We start from the raw sequence: 17,963 nt of genomic DNA, 5'->3' as shown, positions 1-17,963 counted from the left end.
TCACTTATAAGAAATCCACATGAGATTAATGTGTAATGATTAAAGATACCACATTTTTTGTTTTCCCTTTCACAGCAGTAAAAAGTTTGTTACTCTAGCTAAGACCATTACACCACTTTTACACAATTTTATCTATTTCCCTAATCCATAGGGAAATTCAAAGGTATAAACAGTAATTGTCAAGTGGGCATCAAACATGAAGATTTTGCAGTTGCTTGTACTAAGAGATTAAAAACAACAACAAAAAAACCAAAACAAAATAAAAAACATACAGTAATTCCACTTTCCTGAACACAACAGGGAAAGAAACTGTCATAGCTTCAGAAATTAAGTAAGTGGTAAAAAAACTAATGGGCTAATTACTGTGTATATAAATCTGCAGGCAATGAAGCGGGTCAGAAAGGGAATCTATTGGAGTGAAGAAAATGGATGCAGATTATTTATGGGATTGCATTCTGGAATGGACTCTGGTAATGGTGATGAAACAATGGAGCCTTCAAATATTTCACTTACTAGATTTAGAAAGCATTTGTGGTGGCAGGTATGGTTTCACTTTTAGAAGTCAAAGTTGATTACTTTATCTTGACTGCAGAGTAAAAACAACACCTACAGATGACAACTTTGTATCACTGATTTCAGAATAAATTTCAGAATTTGGGGATACCTTGTAGCATGACCACCTCAATACAACAAATCTCAAACTAAAAAAACACTGAAAACAGTGCAAGATATTTTAAAAATCTTTTGTTATGCATAATGATATTACTTTGCTTTATCTTACTTCTAAATGAGGACGTATTATATCCTTGTATATTCCAATTCTTTTCTCTGCATTTTCAAGAAAATCTTCAGGCCTCTGCACTAGTTGATGAAAAGGTTCTTTTTTCTTACGTGGACCTTTTCCAGTCTGCAAAACAAAATTTCAAGACACAGAAATAATGTATTAAAATAATTTTTGTCTTTACTCAAAATTTTTAAAAGTAGCTTTGGAGAGTATTGCAATGTGTATTAGTCCAGTGACTGCTGACCATGATCCTATTCTGATGAAGTGTTATTTCTATGAATGGAGAGCAGTGTACTTAGAACTTGGGTTGGTAATTCTCTGGTCCCAGTTATAAAAATTTAACCTGAATTCAAATCTAATACCTTCCTAAAAAAAAGGAAAATCCATTTGTAGTAGTGTAACACCAAAACCAGAAAACAAGTTAGTGTCCTGCAAATATTAGTAAAAAGTTGCTACAAAAAATTAAGAATTCTTTTAATTTGTCTAGATCAAGGAAAAGGCAGTGTAGAGCCATCCTTCTCCTCCTGATACATTTCTAACTTATGGCAAGAAACAGATCAGTGAATTTTGAGTCAAAGACTGAGCCCAGGTTAAGCTACACAATGATCAATATTTGCTGTCATTAAAACCTACTATTTAACTGTTACCCCACATCTCTTCAAGCAGGACAGAAATTGAATTAAGATTAATTTTGAGCAAAATAAATTCATAAGATAGTACAGTGATATTTTAGAAGATCAGATTTTTTTCTGCTTTGTCTAAAGTACAATGTAATATTTTGCACTGTTTAGAAATTAGCAATATTTACCTCATCTTCTTCTCCTTCTTCTTCTTCATCCTGCTCTTCTTCTTCTTCTTCTTCTTCTTCTTCTTCTTCTTCATCCTGATCTTTCTCTTTCTTACGCTTGTCAGCAACTTTAGGATCCCACTGGCTCCTCCGATATATCACCCCTGAATCAGGGTTTATCCTTTGTCCTGATATTCTTTGGCGTAACTCATGATCTGGACACTAGCAAGGAAAAATTAAAAGGAAATTGTGTTTATTGTACTGCTATAACATCTTTTTCTTGGAGAGACAAAATTTCTCTAAATTGGTCTACTAGTAACAGTATTTCATTATTGCCACAGTGATGTAGTTTGACCGGAAGTAGGTTTTCTGAGAATGGAGTGGTCAGGCCAATGATGTTCAGATGTGAATATTGGCATCTGGTTTGGCCACTGAGGTATTGGACACGCCTCTGAGAACACAGGGGTTAAGAGCAGGGCTCTCCCCTGGGAGCGGTCTCCCCCCCCCCGTCCCAGCTGCTGCCGGCTGGGCGGGGGGAGGGGAGAAGCCATGCGGCCGAGTGAGGTAGGGCCTTGGACAGAGAGGGGAGGTGAAGAGGCCCTTGCAGGATGGAAGGGTGGAAGAGTCAAAGAGCAGCAAGAGGTATCAGGCAGCCCCCCCTCCAGAGAGAGAGAGACGCCAAGAGGTATTGGGCAGTCCCCCCCCTCCCCGGGAGATCGGTAGATGGGAGAGAGAAAGCCGGCGCTCGGTGCTTGGGACTGTGGCCTTGAAGTTGGTATCAGCCTGTGGAGAAGGAGGGGCGGGGCGGGGAGGGGCGGGGGGGAAGGGGGTGGTGCAGCGGAGAAGGAGCCTGGCCACGTGTAGGAGCTTTTAACCCTTTTTGGACAATGAAGACCTTGCAGAGCATTGACCTTTCCTTGAGCGGAGATGGAGGGGAGGATAAAGAGGAATGGGCAAGTGATCGAAGTCTGAGCAGTGAGTGAGGCTGGAAGAGTAGAGAAGAACCCTCGGTGGGAGAGATGATGGAGTAGCTTGTTGCTGGACTCTTTTTGTATAGCCATGGACAGAACCATGCTTCCTTGTGATACAGAGACTACATTCGGGGGGGCAATGCCTCAGAACCAAGAGGGTTCAGGGTGGAGACCCCTCGGCCCCAGGGGGTGGAAAAATATGGGGGGGACAGGTGTCCCAAAGGTGAGACTGTGCCCTTTTTGGAACTGGACAAAGCATCCTTAAAAAGGACAACCGGGGAAGCAGCTCTGGTCCCTGTTCAGTGGTGAGAGCACTGGACAAGAAAGGAAGGGGTCACCATGGTACAAGAAGGACTCCTCTCCTCTTGATGAACTGAAGACTGATTGATTATTTGAAGGTTTTGGTGATAGACTGAGAGTTGGGAATTTGGGAGATGTATTGTATTGGAAATGTGGGGGGAGGAGGAAATGTTTTTTTGAGGTTTTCATTTCCATGTGTGTGTGTGTGTCCTTTTCTCTTGTAGTTTAGTTAATAAACTTCTTTTTTCCCTCTATTCCTAAGTAGGAGCCTGCTTTGCTTATTCCTGGTCACATCTCACAGCCGACACCAGGAAGAAAGTATTTTCATGGGGGCACTGGCATTGTGCCAGGGTCAAACCATGAGACACAGTTATCTAGACTCTCCCTTCTTCCTTTGTTTTTGATCTAATGAAAATAGTTACAATTCTGACATATCTGTGAAAACAGCTTCAATCCTCTGAAATCAAAAGCAAAGTTATTTATTTGACTTTGGGGCAAGGATTTTTAATGTGTATTTTGTTTCAGTCCTTTTCCCAGAGGCCACAGTGTTACTATATGAAGTCAAGAATTTAATTTTTCTTTCTGGTTTAGTTAGTATCTTCTATTTGTATTGTTGCATGTGAATCTATACAACACATTCTCAACAACGGGGATTTCTCACTACATAGCATTAAAACAAAGACTGACTTTCTGAAAAAATCAAATCTGCCCCAAAAGCAGGACAAGAATATGTTGATGTTTTAGGATCTTTTGGAGACTACAGAAAAAAGGTCTGAAGTAGGCATTCACCAACTTTCATTATGCATGTTCAAGCAAATTAAGTCTTAAGAGTATGGGATTAAAACAAACACTGAGTTAAATCTGCAAAGTGATAGAGTTGGTCCATACCCAGAGGCTTAGCATCTGAAAAAACACATAGATGTGCCAACTAGAATCAAAATCCCAGGAAGAATGGAGCACACCACCAGAGGCTGACTATTCAGAACCCATTCTGCACTTTCAAAGTAGAGGACAAAACGAATCTAGTTGATACTAAATAAAACGCTGCTAGAGGAAGGGCCTGAAAGTGTGTTCATGACTATACATACAGTTATTTTTTTCAGATGGAGTCTGGCACAGTTCAGTGTGGGCCAGCTAGAACCCTCCCCAGTGAACAGCTGGGCACAATCTGGAGAGTGGCACAGGCCTCGGGCCTTTCCCTGTGGGCAGTTTTGGGCACTGCCACCCCATTCTGACTAACAAGACAGCTTAGCAATGTTTGGCCAAAGCAGCTGGCTTGAGGTCTGAAGAGATCCTCTTGCCTTGTTTTGCTTACTAATGTGGACATAGCAAGCAACTCCATTCTTTTAAGTTACATTGAGAAAGTCCTCTAAATCCCACACTAACAATGGTTTATGTTTCTCTGGTTATATCAGAGTAATTTTGTAAAATATCTGGTATGTCACATCACCACTCATGAAAAAATTGAGATTTGTAAACAAGACGAATTAATAATTAAGCAGTTTCACAATTAGTGACTGAAAACTAAAACTATTTTCTAACTACTTTTTAACTTCCGTATGTGAGAAGTTTCTTCCTGCATTACAAAAGTGGCAAATTACATGTGTCCAAAATTCCATCATAATCATGTAATTCAAAGATTCCCTTTCTTGAAAATCTCTATCTTCCAGTTGGTGGAGGTGCAAAACCTGTAACTGCTGCTAAAGTTCTAGGACATCAATGCTTATAATGGAACAAACCAGCGAAACTCTATTCCAATATAAAGAGAAGAATTTATCATTCCTCAATAAATTCTGTACTCAAGTATACAGAGGAAAATATTATATTTGGCATGCATAACATATGAGTCTACTAATAATTAGGAAAAACACTAGGAAGTTACTGAAGATGACATTACCTTAATGGTAATCAGGAAATCCGGTTTTAATTTTAGATTCCTTATTTTCTCTATTTGTTGTGGAATAGTCATGTATTCCTCCGAGAGGGAAGGAAATCCAGTAAGAACATAACCTGCCAAATACATTTAATTGGACATATTTTAAGAGGGTTTGTCAATTATAGAGCTATTTATACTCATCTCCTTTAAACAATGCATGTAGTGGTACAATTTTAAACCACATACATGACACAACACTACTGTGCACCCATGTCTGCTTCAGATGAAATACAGACAAAAAAAGTGTATTGTTTTCAGCTTTATGGAGTACTCTCAACATATGTTAACTCAATTAGAAACATGTAGACATTAAAGAGTACACTTAGACCACCTGCTTTATGTGCCTAGCTCGGACATTTTAGTGCCTAAAAAGTAACAAGCTTTCAGTGACCAGTTTTGCCATTAAAAGGCTTTACAGATGTGGGATTCACATTCTCTGAACAGAGAGAGAGATAATTCTCTCTCTCAGGTTTTTTCCTGGAGAAGCACAGAGGGAAAACAATTTTTATCTCTGCTTGCTTCTCCTGGTGTTTTGCACTTGTGGAATGCGCTGGGAAGATTGTTTACCTGAAGGAATTTTGTAATTGTTTATGTTAATTAGCCCATCAGGTCCAAGCTGTGTGGACTGTTGGTCTGCAGACAGTCATGAGTTTTTTTAGTTAGTAGTAAGTATGATATAGTATAATATAGTATAGTATAGTATTTCTCTTTAATATAGTTGTAATGTACTATGGTATAGTTTTAATAAAGCGAGTGTTCAGCATTCCAAAAAAAAAAAACCCAAAAAACCCAAACCATATATAAAAGGCACTGCAAAGAGTAGCCACTCTATGATTTAAAGCAATTAAACTAGGAGTCTAAGCTTTTTACACAATCTTTAAATGTTTTGCCTTCTAATGAAAGGAGTCTGAACCACTCTCCTGCCTCTCAAGCAGAGGCACTATGCACACAGTATGCACATGGATCATGTGGCAAGCATCTGGTCACTCAGGACTCCCAATGCTCAGTCCTGTTTGGCAAACAGACATTAGCTTGACATGACAAGAAGAGTGGTAATAATATGTTTTCCTAGTATTACAGTGCTCAGCCCCACAGATGAACTTGAGGCTTCAAGTTCCTAGGAAAGTACTCTAACTGCTGATGGCTGTATGTGTGCAGTAAGAACTACTGAATAGCAACAAAATCAATATTCATGAGGCCAGGATGAGAGACTAAACAAAAGTCAAGCAGATGTTTTTAGCCAAATAATGAGAATATTCCCTTAGAGAAATGGTGCACACTTAGAATTTCATGTGATAACATTTAAATGCAAGTCTGGGCAGCACAAAAATGTGGCAGCAGTCTTTGCAAGAGGTGTTAGGAGTGAAGACTCCTACTTCTATGTAAGCTACTATCCATAGATGCAAGAGAAGAAGAAGACAAGCAAGGGATAGCAAAATATATAGTTATTCCTCTAGGAAATTAAAATCTTGGATTCTAAACTGTTGATACCTTTAGAGAATTCTAACCAGTAGTGAGGTGAGAAGAATGTGCACAGCCTCTGCTTATCAACACATCCCAGATAACAACAGCCAATGCGAGGGAAATGGAAGTGTAATGTGGATAACCATTCTTGGAGAGAGTGTTTGCCCCCAAATCAATAATGTGAGGAGGCTAAAAATCATTAAGTATACCTAAAGCAACTATCAACTACATCAAAAGTAACCAGAGGATTACCAAGAAGCTTTTGAGACACATTTATTGTGTATACTGTTTAAAAACTTGCATTTTACAAACACCAAAAGTAAAAACCCCAACCTTTCATACAACAGTTTCTAAAGTCTTGAATGAATAATTTAAAGTGAATTGACCGATTAGTTCCTGCTGAAAACCTACTTAAGCTTCCCAAGAATTCATTAAGATAGTAGTTGATAAACAAAAAGTTACTAGAAATACTAAAACAAAAACTGGTTTTGGAGGTCAGTTCTAGTTGGTAGGAAAAATAGTGAGGATGTTGGTTATTCTATTCCTTGCTACTTTGGGGCATGTGTAATGCAGAAGGTGTCATGGCTACAAGAACCAAACTTTATTCAACTTTACAATCACCTTTACAGTCTCCAGGACCTCTACAAACATCTTCAGACTGACTCCAATACCACAGAAGCCTCTTCATGCCTCTACCAAAGTCCTCACACACATATTAAGAGACTGGCATTTCTGCTGCTACCTCTTCCAGCAGTTTTTTTGTGTCCTTTTTTAAAAATGTCTTCCCTATTTCTTTTTTATGCTGTTTTAAAAGCCTGGTTTCACCAGGTAAGACTGTATATTTTGCAAAACTGTTGAGTCATGTACAAGAAGAGAAATAAAACCCATTGCAACTGAAAGCTTCAGAAGCAGGCTAGTTTTTAGAGCAGTAGAAACTAACGTTGGCACTACACCTGTCTCTCTCCTATAATGGAAATTTCAAATGAAAGTCAAACCAAGAAAAAGAAACTACATTTCTTTTTTACCTCCTTTCCTCTTGGCAGTACATCTGTTTCCTCATCAGGGAAGCAGATTCAGACACTAGCAAGATCTGCAGCACTTGTCCTGACAGGCTCAATTAACAAAATCTTTCCTCAAATAGAAGAATTATAGCCACTACCACTACTATTCTCATCCATCCTACTCTGTGTGACAAAATGCAAAGGGAATAAACAATTCTGTAAGAGGAAAAAAAGCCAAAATACTTTGCACTTTCAGTAATCTGTTTTCCTTCTTTTACATTGTTTAAAATGTTTAAAATGTTTTTGCTGATGGATTTTTGTTGTGTTGTTGTTACAGAAGTATTAAAGAATAAAATATCTGTATTTTAAATCTTATCCTGAACAGATAATATTGTCAAATAAGAGTCATATCAACACTTAAAATTTTGGGAAAATTATTTTCTCAAAATCAACACAACACAGGACCATTATGACACTTTCTGATCTCCCATACTGGTAAATTAATCTCTAAACACACTTTCAGTTTATTGATATTCCACAACCTGAAGAGCATGAGAAAAAGCTAGAATTATATTAGAGCACCAATAGATGTAAAATGGATGTAAAATTATAAGTAGCATATTCTAAGAAGTTTAGGCTATAAATATACTTACCATAATGAGCAACTTCTGGTGACTCAATCATTTGCAGAATCATTTTTGTCACCAGTTCCTCAGGAATACTTTGCCCTTCACAAAGCAATTTTTGACACTAGGGTAAAATGCAAAACATAGTCTTTTATAGTAAGTGTTTGTTAAAAATGTGACAAAACTTACTAGAAGATTAGACCTTTACCTGAAGTCCATATTCTGATCTTTGTTGAATATTCGTTTTAATTACTTCTGAGGCTAAGGAAGCATATCAAACATAAGAGAAATAATTAATACAAAATATTTTCTAAACAGACTTGTACCTGCAGATATACATGTACATACATATGTACACACACAGGAGGATGTATGTGTGCTCCAAGCAACCAGACTATTTTGAATGAAAAGCCATTATACTTAGGGCCATTATTACACTTTGCCCATCCAGAACCTGGTGCCTTATGGCAAGGACTGGGTAGGTGTTTCTTCCTACAATTTAACCCTGTATATACTACACAAAAATGCACAACAGCAGTTTTGCAGGATTATTTGAACTACTTATTTAAATTCAATCAGTCTTACTGTCTTCTAATCCAGAGATGACTATTTGAGCTCAATCACTCTTTAAATTTAAAAACCAAGATTTTGAAGAACTCTTTAGACACACAAAATCATCTACTTTAAGAAAAGTGACATCCATTGAATTCAAAGACTGCCCTATGTCTCTGTGGATAGTGACATCATACTAGAATGACCCTTGAAGTCTTTCACATTTCTGTATGAATTAAATAATCAGACATTTTATAAAAGTTTTCAAGAATGACTCTTATAGCTACATTATATATTACTAATAAACCAGGCCACGGAAAGGTCCTGAAGCCAGGAGACCCATGCCTATATAGCCCTAAACTTTCTTCTCAAAACACAGTGGCTGTTTTCCAGCTGCTCCTACTCGGTTGCACATCCTACCTTTCATACTATGGATAGGTGTTCGGGAGAACAGTATTTGCCATAGGCCAAAACTGAGACAGGGAGCGTACTAATTAACAATACAGGCAACTGAAAATCAGCAATTTGTGTGCACCCTGGCCCTGTTTTATTTATGAGTATTGACCAATTCACTGGATAAATGAATAGAAAGTATTGTATCATTAACAAGATTGCAAACACCTTTCCTATTCAATAATTTTCTGTCGGTTTATTTTTAACCCAGCACAGGACAGATGTTGATACTACGGAGCAAGTTCAGCAGGGGACACCAAAACCATCAGAAGAATGAACAGCCTAGGAGAGGCCAAAAGAACTGATGTTGTCCAGCCTGGAGGAAACCAGACAGTTCTTACAGCTATCTAAAACTACTTACTGGGAGGTCAAAAAGACACACCCATGGTCACCACAGAGTGCAGTTAGGACAGGAGGCAACAGACATGAATACGAACATTAGAAATTGGAATGGGGTCAATTAGGAAGCCATTTTTCATAAAGAAGGCAGTCAAACATTGCAAAGTGTTTCTCTGGGAGGAGGCGGAGTCTCCATCCTTGGAGATATTCCAGATTGAACTGAGCTGCCCTTTCTAGTTGACCCCGCTTTGAGAGGAATGTTTGACTGTCACCTCTGGAGTCCTTTCTGAATGAAATTATTCATGTTTATGTATGCTGAATTTATTTGTTTCTTCCTTTTTTGATGTAGAAAATGAAAAAAATTTACTAGCACAAGTAAGTGTGTACACACGTCTGCGTTCACTAGCTAAAAAAAGATTAAAAGAAATATCATGAACAAAATAAGAGAAGAGTAATTCCCTGAATTAGAAATAAGTCTTAAAAGCACAGTAACTGAGATTTAGATTGGTTGCTAAGAAAAACTTTCTAATGGCAGAGAGTGTTACAGAGAGAGACTGCCTAGACATTTTTTAAAACAAATTTGATGAACATTTGTCAGTACTGATTTAAATACATTCAAACAGAACGGACTGGCTTAAGTAAATTCCTTAAGAAGTACATTAATTAAGAAGTGTCTTCTGATTTTGGCCTGATCTATGTCTTGGACCAGGTATTAATTTTTTTTCTTGCTATACAATACTATGATATAAATATTCTATATATATATATATATCTAAGCCAAAAAAGCTCTTCATTAAAAGTGATTTTTATCATGTTACACTTCTAAATCTTCAAAAGTAAAGGCACTTCATTTGATAAATAACTCTGTTTCCTGGAGTACACCCCCTTGTATTGGACACTGCACAAATAGAAAGGAAAGTCTCCTGTTTTTTCATGGTCTGCACTGGAAAATGTCTGTACTCTTTGGAGTTGAATGAATTGCCTCCGTGTAAACAAAAAGGGTCACAGGAACCCCCTTACAGGATTGGGAATAGAATTTATGATTAAAAAAAAAAACCCACAGTGATTTTTCTAAGCCTTTCAATACCTGAAAAACCATGAACAGTAATTTTATTTCTGGTAAAAAGATTACTTGGTCTTACCAGAAGTGTTTGCTGCAATCAGAAACATGTCCTTTGAGTTACAGGGAACAGTGAGGCTATTCTAACCCAAAAGCTATTGTGGAGCCAAAGCAATGTTCCAAATATAGCATTGTGTTTACCTTCTACGAAAATGCAGTTCCATCTCTGTGCTAGTTTGCTAGCTAATGTTTTCTTTCCAGAACCCTTAAAATGAAAAATACACTTTTAAAAGAAAGACAGAACAAAACCAAACATATAAGACAATGAAGAATATATTTTCACATAATAAAAACAATGAAAATGTACCATTGGGATTAGGGCCTCTGAGTTATGCATTGGGAAAACATAAAACACTCTTTTTAATATCATCCTCTACTTCATATTGCCTAGCATTGCTAATATGCTGCTACTTGTAGCTAATTATCTCCAAAGTCATTATAGTGAGTTTGTTTCTGAGTACTCTGTCTAAAACTCAGCTATGATTTGACCACAGATTCCTATGAGAAACTCCTTAGGACTAAAATTTATTATCTTCAGCTTCAACGCAAATTATGATGGAAACCTACTCAACCCTTTCTGAGTAAGATACATCGGGATAATATTTTTTTACTAAAACAACAAATGCTTGAAAGCTGCCCTTGTTAGTCCAAAAATCTGGTTAGATATTGAGAAAATCTTTATTATTTACATGAATCCAGAGGAAAACCAACATAAGTGAGAGCTACAAGGCTTCCAAGAGTGATTAACTGAATGGGATTTTGCAAAACTCACTATCTTCCACCCTTGGGATTGTGCCTTTTTTAGAGGGGCATACAAGAAGATCTGTTTTGACAGGACAATTTTTTTCCTTGATAAATTTCATGATAAAAAATAGCAAAACCCAACAAATAAATTACATTCCCAGTTAAGAGTGTATCAACAAACACTCCAGCCTACTCATACCTTACATCTTACAGGTGTGATGAGAATATATGTATTTGGCTTTGCTTTAATGGCACTATGTTTTTAATTTAAAAGATGTATCTTAAATAGGATAGGTACTCTGCACATCAGTCAGATATATAAAAGATATAACCATAAAAATAAACTATTTCATTCCCTGCTTTCCTGATAAGGTCTGTACAATTTCAATACCTTGTTATATTGATGTCAAGCATCTACGGAAGGTAATGGTTGAGAATATGAGAAATTTTTGTACTGTCTTTCAATGAGCATTTTATGGAGGTTTGGTCTATGAAACATAAAGTTACCTTTCTCATGTAATGTTAAAATTTTGATGTTAATTTAAAACTAGATGAGTTAGTTCACTGTACTTTTCTGTTGAGCTGAGTGCACTCTTACAAGTGCATAAGACACATTATAAGGCAAACTTGTATCAAAAAAATGAACTCTCTTCAGTAAACTGAGGCAATAATGCAAACTCACATTTGGGGAAAAAAAAAGAAATCTGAAATTTTTCCAAGTTAAGGAGGCCACAAACTAGTTGAGAAAAAGACAAACCTTGACTTATAGTTAAAAGGTAGTACAGATCCTTTTATCAGGACACCTCAGTGGATTTTGAATGTTTCCAAATATATAGGACAGAATTTTTCCAAGTTTTGATATTAAGATCTGTAATATCTCATTGCACGTCTGTAAGTCAGTACATTACCCTGAAGGTTATTTTACACCAATTTATATTTTAATATATCAAGTTTATTAAAAAATAAAACATTTTAATAGCATTGTTCTGGCTTTGGCTGGGGTAGAGTTAACTTTCTTCAAAGCAGCTAGTGTGGGGCTGTGCTTTGGATTTGTGCTGAAAGGAAGTGTTGATAATACAGAGGTGTTTCTGTTACTGCTGAGTAGGGCTTACAGAGAGCCAAGGCCTTTCCTGCTTCCCACACTGCCACACTGGTGAGGAAAATGAGGATGGATGGAAGCTGGGAGGGAACACAGCTGGGACAGATGACTGACTGACACACAAGGATATTCCAAAGCACAGGGTGTCATGCTCAGCATATAAAGCTGGGGAAGAGAAGGAAAGGGAAGTATTTTTGGAGTGATAGCATTTGTCTTCCCAAGTCACCACAAAGCATGATGGAGTCCTGCTTTCCTGGGGATGGCTGAACATCTGCCTACCCCTAGGAAGTGGTAAATTAATTCCTTGTTTTGATTTGCTCATGTGCATAGCTTTTGTCAACCCATGCATTTTATCCCTTTCACCTTTCTGATTCTCTGTCCCACCCACCAGGGTGAGTGAGCGAGCAAAAGGCTGTGTGGGGTTTGCTTGCTGGCTTGGGTTAAACCACCACAAAAATAAAAATAATCCAGTTGCCAATGTCAAAAGAGAAGAAACATTTTGAGCAATGTGTAACTTTTAAGTACAGTAATAACATTTTTAATCACAATTGACTGAAGGCAAAAATTTGTCTCATTAAATGAGACCAGAATTTTTACCATCCTCTGCAGGAATTGAAGAGTGGCAAAATCCAAAAAGCAGGTATTTGACCCTTTTGGTAGCACTGGTAAACTAATGTTTTGAAAGGAAAAGTAAAATTGTTATCAGAATATCTGACAAAAACCCTTCTATCAGACATCTTACTGGCTTTCCAAAGACAATTAAGCAAGTGGGCTTGGACAACAGAAAACATCTTTCAGCTTCATCTTCATCAAAGATGTCTGTAAATGGCTGAGCTTGTTCTTTCTCTTGTGAAGCCATGTGTTTTCTAAGGCTGGAAAGAAAAAAAAATTGTTACAAAGTACAGTAGTTACGTTTGTGAAAAATTACCTTAAAACGGAAGTGAATTACAAGGTAAATGGATTTATAAAAGAGAAAGCTTTTATAAGAAGAAAAAGCATTTACAGAACACACACAATGCACCCATCAAATGAGAGAAAATCCACTTATGAAAAACAAAGGACTGTTGGATCAATCCCTGATCACAAGCTGTTGATGACTTCTTCATGAGTCTCATATTGGTTGTCGCTCTTTTTTGGTTGTTTTCTTGATTTTTCTTTCCTGCTCCAATTACCACACAATTGTGACTTCTCTCTGGTCCCTGAAATGGGCCATGGGCCTGCCAAGGTTTTGTGCTTCAGACACAGAAGGGCCCTCTCATGATCAAAGGAACTACTCTCTGTGTCCACACACGAAGGTACACAAACAAGACTCTGTGGAATTAAATCAAAGTTCTTGATCTCTTCCACCATGCTCTTCACAAATCCCAGCTCCTCCAAGAATGCAGGCAGTAGCAAGTCCAGTGCTGCACAACAAATTAAAACCTAAACAAATTTCTAATTAAGATAAATTGGAGGAAGATTTGTGCGGACCTTTCAAACAAAATGGAGGCCAAAACCTGAGGAGCTTGCTTAAATTTGTTTGAAAAAGGCAAAACGAAACCCCACTGTCTTTAGAGGGCCACTTCAGTGTCACAGCCCCAGCAAAACCCACATGCAACCACCCAGCCCAACACAACTCCCTATCAGTTTTAAACTAAATTTAAAAATTCAACTAAAAAAATCTACTTCAGGATGAGAATCTGAAAAAGTTTGTCTTGAAACACCAAAGCCAAATGTTCAGACACTCTTGCATTAAACATTTTAATATTAAAAAAAAAAGAAAAAAAAAAGCCATACACGCGAACCAGCTCCCCATTGCCCCGACAGAAACTCACCGGCCGAGCTTTACCTGCCGTTCCCAGCAGCCTCGCTCCCTCCCTTCCAAACCTTCACAAGGGCCAATTTCGTAATTCACGAAAACCACCACAACCAAAGTAAAGAATCAAACCAGACACACACACCCCCTTCTACACACACCCAGGACCATGTCCCGGCAGGAGACCCCCTCCCGGTGGGAGCCCCGTCGTGCGCGCCCCCGCGGCCGCCACCGCCCTGCGCGCCCCCGCTGCCCGGGCAACGGCCGCGTCCCGCCCCCTGCGGGAGGGAGCGGCAGAGGCCCCGCCCCACACGGGGCGTGGGCGGGGCTGCGGAGCTGTTCCTGGTGCTGACCGTGCTCACCCCGAGGGGAGCGGTTCCCGGCGGGAGCAGTGAGTGCGGATGCAGTGCTGCCGCTGCCGCCTCGCCTGCCCCGGTGCCCCGCCGCAGCCGCCGCGCCCGGAGCCGCCGTTGCCGAGAGGCCGCGCGTGACGCGGCTCCGCGACGCAGGCGCGCTCTCGCGGCCCCCCGTGGGCGCGCCTGCGCGTTGACGCGCCGGCACTTCCGGGTTCGCTCGGTGCCGGCGGTCGTTCCCCGCTCAGCCTGGAGTGTTCCTCCCCCGGCTCCGGCTGTTCCCGGCGTGTTCCCGGGCGGCCCCCGCCGCTCTCGCCCCCGCCATGCCGGTGGCGGCCGCCGCCCCCCTGATCAGTTCCGTGCAGAAGCTGGTGCTGTACGAGACCAGGGCTGTAAGTAGCGTCCCCCGCGCCGCCGCCGCAGGTCCCGGGGCTGCGGCCGCCGCACAGCACGAAGGAGATGTCCCGCCCTCCCCCCCTCTCTCCCCCGGGGGTCTTGGCTCGGCCCTGCCCGGAGCTGCTGCCTCGGCTGGGTTGCAGCTTGTCAAAAACTACTCCTTAACTTTCTCTTCCTGTGTTGGGGTCTGGTTCTTTTTGGTCACACGCTCAAAGCATCCCAAGAATTGAGAAGAATAAGGTTTTAAAGTTTCTGTTTTCGCTGTGTCTCCGCCTCGTGCCTGTAGCGGAGCAGTGGCCTCTGAGGGGCCGGGCAGCGCAGGGCCCTGCGGTGGGGGCGCTGCCGAGGGGGAAACGAAGGTTGGGCCCCTGCTTGTTGTGTCCTGTGGCTGCTGTCACACTGCCAGGGGAACAGGGCTCCCCCCAGTTAAAACTGGACAGCTGAAGGTGTCCGGAATTAATACTTGAGTTAAGAATGACTGAATTAGTTACCACCTTCACCGGTCTGCTTGCTGTTTATGACACACTTAAATCCTCACTGTCTGAATGACTGGTGAAACAGTTCCAAAGTTTTCAGTCTGACCTCTGGAAGTAAGCACATGAAGATTTTCAGAATTCCTTACGTCCTGTCTTAGAAACTATAGGCGTGTGTTGTTCACAGTACTTTTTTGTCACGGGCAAAGTGGATTGGATTGGTAATTGCTGCTTTAGCCATGTGATGAGCACAGTTGGAGTCAGAAGCCAATTCTTGGTGTAAATACCACGTGTGTTTGCCGTTCCTTAGTTCCCAATCAAATTTCTTTGTGTTTCATAGTATGTTGGTTTCTTCACTTAAGGTAGTTTTTAAAAGGTTTATGTACCATGGCTCTAAATGCAAGTTAGGTCTAGTTTCAAGTGCAGATGTTACCTGTACTGATAACAGAAAGATAATTTATACACTGAAGCCCCTTGGAAACTTCCCAAAATGTCACAGATGCAAGAATGATCTCAGTATAAATAGAGATCTGACTTCCAGCTTTGCTTCAGTCAGAAGAGATTTGTGCTTTTGTTGTAATTCCCCACTGAACAGCCTATGAAACAGAGACAGATTAAAACTATGCTGAGTTATTTTTACACATAGATTTTAAAAATAAAGCTTACACTCCAGAAAGTCATTCCAAAGTGTTACTTTTTACCTATGCCTAAATGAATTTTGAAACCTACCTTATATATCTTTCTCATTGTTGCTGGTAAAGGCTATTTTTTGTTCTATTTTCAGCTAAATTATTGTTATGTGTGAGTGGGGCACTGGGCAAATGTGATTTCTGAATCGGGTCCTGTATTACTCACTTCAGTTGTTCTTGGCTCACAACTCATGCTACATCTCAGTTAGCTGAGATTTGGCTTCCAGTGACTGGCATGTGTGGATACCTGGCCTGCTTCTCTCTCTTGCTGAGAGACAACGTGCTGTGAGCAGGGCAAATATTGTGCTTTGGAGTTCTGTCAGCTATCTGCCACTCTCTGGGCCTCTCCAGCTGATGCTGTTATTTCTGGAGCCACAGTCTTTTACATGTGGCCAGGGGTAGCTCTGCCTGAATGGATGGGTTTGTTGTCCATGCTGTGCTTTGTTCAGAATTCAGTGAGGGGCAGATCCAGCAGTCCTGATCGCTCTAGGAGGCAAGATGGTTTTCATCAGCTGTGAAAGGCAATGGTTTGGGGATGAGCATGTGCTGTTTGAAATATCTCAGCTGAGCAAGGGCATTTCAAGCTGTTACTTCAGTAACTTCTTATGAGTGATGAAAATGGAACTTTTTCCCTGTGTAAGGTTTTGTTCTTACTTTTAAAAAGTACTAATTGAAGCACTTTGTGTTTTGATATTCAAATTCTAGTGATTTTTTTTCCAAAGAAAAAATGCAGTATGAGTCATTTTGGTGTGATTATTTGAAAAGACTTGCTGCACTTAATAAATGCCTGGACTGAGGGATGTTAGAAGGGACTTCCAGAGACCACCAAGTCAAGCCCCCTGCTCAAAGCAACTTCAGCAAGCATATTGCTCAGGGTTATGGGCAGCTGAGTTTTGAATACCTTCAAATATATTGATTTTACAGCCTCTGCAGACCTTTTGCAAGAGTTTGTCTCTCTTACCTAGACTTTCCTGTTACATGGTTTTAGACAGCAGCAAGATACTGCCAAAGCTTTCAGAAGGCTGAACAAACATAAGCCCAGTTCTCTCAGCACACCATGTGCTCTGTCATGTGGATCATCTGGAGAGCTCTCTGCTGGAATCACTCTGCTATATCAATGTCTGTCTTGTACTGGGGAGCCCAAAATTGGGCTTGTGGTTTGATCAGTCGCTGTTACAGCTCATTCAGTGTCATGTTGTGCTGCTGACAAACTTCTCCCCAAGGTATCCTTCATGCCATCTCCTTTGCATAAGATCTCACAATCATGGAGTTGCCAGCTGTGACAGTCACTTGTACAGCATAAGCATCATCCAAAAATAAGAATGAACAGCTTTCTCCTGTTTCAGGTGCTTTTCTGGTTTCCCTAAGGCCATAGACTTGCTAGATCCAGCATGTGGGATTTGGAGTTGTGTCAGATACAGGCTAACATGAGACTATATCCTAAGATTTCTGGTGCAAAGAAGGAATTATTTAAGTTGTCAGCAGTGGGAGAAGCAATGATTTTTACTCTGGTCATTGAGCTTATTCCTGCAAAATCCCTCTGTGTTAAAGCAGGAAGAGATAAAATGGATAAGGAAGTGGAAAAAGTGGAAATGGTTTACAGAGAGTTTCTTTATTTGGGTTTCTTTTTAGATAAAAATACAATAGTATTATTGAAGTCAAAGGGGATAGGCTCTGGTAGTGTTATTGGAGTCAAATGAGAGACTGCAGGAGGTGAGAACTGAATTCATGGCGTCAATTGAATTAACAGAGAGCAAAGTTCTATATTTTCTATTAATGTTTATATTTAGGGTAGTTGCTGAAACCTACCTTTCCAGCTGATGCTTTGGGTCAATAAATGCCATGGAGATGTTAACTGTAGCTCCTGCTTGTCCTAAGAAGTTGAAAGCTTGTTTCAAAGTAGTCAGAAAGATGAACTGAAGGTTTTATTCCAATCAATGCCAATTATCTTTCCTTTTATACATATATTGATCACTGAAATGCACACCAGAGGGCACTAAAGATATTTGAGCTCTATGACTAATAAAAAACAAAAGATATTTTCCTCTCCTCTTGAGGAGAAAATGGAACTTTTGTGTTTT

At 39.9% G+C, this 17,963-nt stretch overlaps 2 protein-coding genes across 3 annotated transcripts in view; one reads left to right on the top strand and one right to left on the bottom strand.

Annotated features, from left to right (window-relative positions):
* Positions 1-14,079, bottom strand: part of AK9 (adenylate kinase 9) — a 62,306-nt gene extending 48,227 nt beyond the window's left edge. Inside the window, exons 1-8 of the mRNA XM_030945346.1 lie at positions 13,991-14,079; positions 12,919-13,048; positions 10,475-10,538; positions 8,078-8,130; positions 7,897-7,993; positions 4,740-4,852; positions 1,593-1,793; positions 782-907 (exon numbers count right to left, since the gene is read on the bottom strand). Of these exons, the coding sequence (XP_030801206.1) occupies positions 782-907; positions 1,593-1,793; positions 4,740-4,852; positions 7,897-7,993; positions 8,078-8,130; positions 10,475-10,538; positions 12,919-13,035 (771 nt within the window). The 5' untranslated portion in view covers positions 13,036-13,048; positions 13,991-14,079. The remainder of the gene's footprint in view (positions 1-781; positions 908-1,592; positions 1,794-4,739; positions 4,853-7,896; positions 7,994-8,077; positions 8,131-10,474; positions 10,539-12,918; positions 13,049-13,990) is intronic.
* A 463-nt stretch (positions 14,080-14,542) lies between these two features.
* FIG4 (FIG4 phosphoinositide 5-phosphatase) overlaps positions 14,543-17,963 on the top strand; it is a 52,957-nt gene continuing 49,536 nt past the window's right edge. The window contains exon 1 of one of the 2 annotated variants that reach the window (XM_030945343.1): positions 14,543-14,716. In XM_030945343.1, the coding sequence (XP_030801203.1) occupies positions 14,648-14,716 (69 nt within the window). In that variant the 5' untranslated portion in view covers positions 14,543-14,647. The remainder of the gene's footprint in view (positions 14,717-17,963) is intronic. The other variant, XM_030945344.1, reaches the window with a different exon arrangement.

Source organism: Camarhynchus parvulus, chromosome 3, assembly GCF_901933205.1.
Source record: "Camarhynchus parvulus chromosome 3, STF_HiC, whole genome shotgun sequence".
In the NCBI taxonomy this organism is placed as follows: Eukaryota; Metazoa; Chordata; class Aves; order Passeriformes; family Thraupidae; genus Camarhynchus; species Camarhynchus parvulus.
This window is presented reverse-complemented; position numbering and strand designations above follow the sequence as displayed.